Source organism: Arachis ipaensis, chromosome B5 (assembly GCF_059453495.1).
Source record: "Arachis ipaensis isolate K30076 ecotype BB chromosome B5, ASM5945349v1, whole genome shotgun sequence".
In the NCBI taxonomy this organism is placed as follows: Eukaryota; Viridiplantae; Streptophyta; class Magnoliopsida; order Fabales; family Fabaceae; genus Arachis; species Arachis ipaensis.
In genome coordinates this window covers 157,012,398-157,015,032 of record NC_142440.1, presented here as the reverse complement: position 1 = coordinate 157,015,032, position 2,635 = coordinate 157,012,398, and the positions used below count along the sequence as shown (strand labels likewise).

At 35.5% G+C, this 2,635-nt stretch overlaps 1 protein-coding gene across 1 annotated transcript; it reads left to right on the top strand.

Annotated features, from left to right (window-relative positions):
• Positions 1–287: 287 nt before the first annotated feature.
• LOC107642212 (uncharacterized) lies at positions 288–2,428 on the top strand. Its single transcript, XM_088488890.1, has 7 exons — positions 288–413; positions 513–633; positions 796–843; positions 924–970; positions 1,697–1,760; positions 1,853–1,898; positions 2,175–2,428. The coding sequence occupies exons 2-6, from the start codon at positions 520–522 to the stop codon at positions 1,883–1,885; spliced, it is 306 nt and encodes a 101-aa protein (XP_088345016.1). The 5' UTR covers positions 288–413; positions 513–519; the 3' UTR covers positions 1,886–1,898; positions 2,175–2,428.
• Positions 2,429–2,635: the final 207 nt, after the last annotated feature.

Genomic DNA, 2,635 nt, shown 5'->3' with positions numbered 1-2,635 from the left:
CTCCCACGGTTTACATAGTAAACAAAACAGGACACTCACGTAAAAAAATTTCATTTATTGTAATTAGATAAAAGTTTCTCTCATTTAATTTATTTAAGTACATTGCCCAATAACTTATATATAAATATTTTCATACAAAATTAATAATTTAAATTATTAAATAATAATTTAATCAAACATAGTAAATCATATATCATCTAATAACTTCAACGAAGACAAATCCTACGTGAATTTTTAATTTTTAATAACTATTCTTTTTTTTGTTGTCTTTTTTTGTTTCTAGTTCTCCCACCCTCTGGCCCAGTCCCCCTCTCATTCTCTCTGCCTCGGCGCCAATCGGCTCCTCCCCCTCCGTTGGCGCCGCCTCTCTGCGCCTCTGCATGTTGCCAACTCCGTCCATCTGCACCGTGCAGGTAGGCCCTTTCCATTACCTGTGTTTGTCTGCTTAGGGTTTAGTACTTTAGTGTTTGTGTGTGATAATGGTGATGCTAGGGTTGACTGTGTTAAAGCAGTGACTAAATGACTCAATCCATTGTGCAAGTTGATGAATCAAGTAGTGCCATAACAAAATCAGAACCTTTACTTCTGCCAATGAATTCAAACACCAGCACTTTGCCTTTCCCACAGTTTCCTGTACGCCACAATCATTTCTCTGTTGTAATCAACGTATGCATGCCTGTGGAAAAGCTTGATATTTGTTTGATACAAAAAATAATTTTGTATTAAAAGGGGGGTGGATGCAATTATCTCTACTTGCTTTCTATATAACTGAGCCTGTTTATTTGTGCTTGTCAGGGAAACAAAACACAGATTATTGTTATGAGTTATGAAGATCATTTTCAGGTAGATGGACTTTGCTCATTTGCCTCTTCTGCGTATATGTTTTAATGGCTGCAGTCTTAACCTTTTGACCCACTTATCAGGTTATAGCCACTCAAATAGGAACCATGGGGACAATACTGCATGCCAGGTACCTATACCATTGGTTTTGTTTACATTTTGCTTGAGAATTGAAGTATATTTTAGTAAATTTGTAAGTAATTAAGCCATGCCATTGTGTTCTTGGGATAAATTCATGGTACATGTTTGGTTGTAAACTGTGAAGTTCTCATTACTTTTTCCCCTATTTCTTTCACTACTGTCTCCTTCTGTGGGTTCATGGAAATTCACTACACCACCCTTGAAGTTAAGGTTTGGTTGTTTGTGCATAATGTGTTGTTATGGAATTCTACTGCAGATACTGGTATTCTATAATTAGATACAAGGAAGGTGATCTATCTTTTGGCGGAAAGTAATGATTGTGTAGGATATGATAGGTCATTCTTTCAATGAAGTTTGTCTGTAATTAGAAACTGAGATTTTTATACTAACAGAGTTTGCCGAAGATGGTGTCTTTTAAGGTCAATTTGGTTGGGATGACCTATATAATACTCTCGGCATAATGAATGGTTAATTCCATTAAATTGTTTTTAAGTTTCAATATACTTCATTAAAAGTTAAAGATGTGTATGCAATTTTACTTTTTTATTGGGGGAAATTGGAACTTTCAAATTAAACAGCTACACACGAAAAATTGTTGTGTGAACAACGACTTTAGAAAATTCCATTTTCTATTTTGCCAACTTGAATTAGGATTGTCTTGCACTTCTGAAATAAAAGTGATGCTTCGCATTATCACATGTTTTTCCAATGCCAGAAAGGAAGGTGTGTCGATTAATCCAACGTTCAATGTTTCTGTTATATTTGGCAAATGGGATGAGGTAGGCTTTCCTGTGATCGTCGCAATTATTTGTGCACCTTGATATTCTAAATGATAGTTGTCCTTATATTTTGCTAACTTCATTTACTGCAGCCAATGTTGGCTGCGCGTGTGCCCGTCAACTGATTGAGAAGATAAGGTAACTACTCTTCCTTGTTAGGAGAAACTTGGTCGAAATTGCACATCGTCTGTAGTGTTTCTCGGTGTTGTAATTTCAGCCAAAAAAACGTTCAACGTTCAGAATACAAAGATGCATTATAAGAGATGCTTTCAAGACATACTTGTGCTTGTGCAACTTAGCTAAATTATATTGACATATACCCTATTCCTGGTATATGCTTTTCCTTACTGAAGGTCCAAAATTGAAAAAGAAAAAAAAGAAATAATGAGCAATGCTAATTTCAATGTCATGCAGGAAACACTGAAAGGCATAATTTCAGCTGTGATCGACAATGGCCTTTGGTGACAAATTGCTCATGAAATGCCAAAATTATGAATCTGTTTTTGTTTTTGTCTTTTGCTGCTATTTTCTTTGTTGTAATTTAGCTACAAATGTGTTGAATATGGGTAAGCTGAATTGAAGTATATGATCATTTGATATGTTTTGCAAATTTGGACTAATTATACCTGAAATGAGTGAAAGTAAGCGAAGAAAATTGAGATTTTATACACATTTATATGAGTGAGTGATCCTAGGGCCAATTAAGTGTGGATATTATACTTACATTTGGTATCAGAGCTGGTTAATCCAGTGCCTAGTGTTTGAGAGTTTGTGAGGTGTGAGAGAGTCCTCGTATAGTTATTCGTTCGTAGAGTCAGTATGACAAACAGTTTCAATATTGTGTGGTCCGGTCCCAAGTTAGATGGAAAACTTGG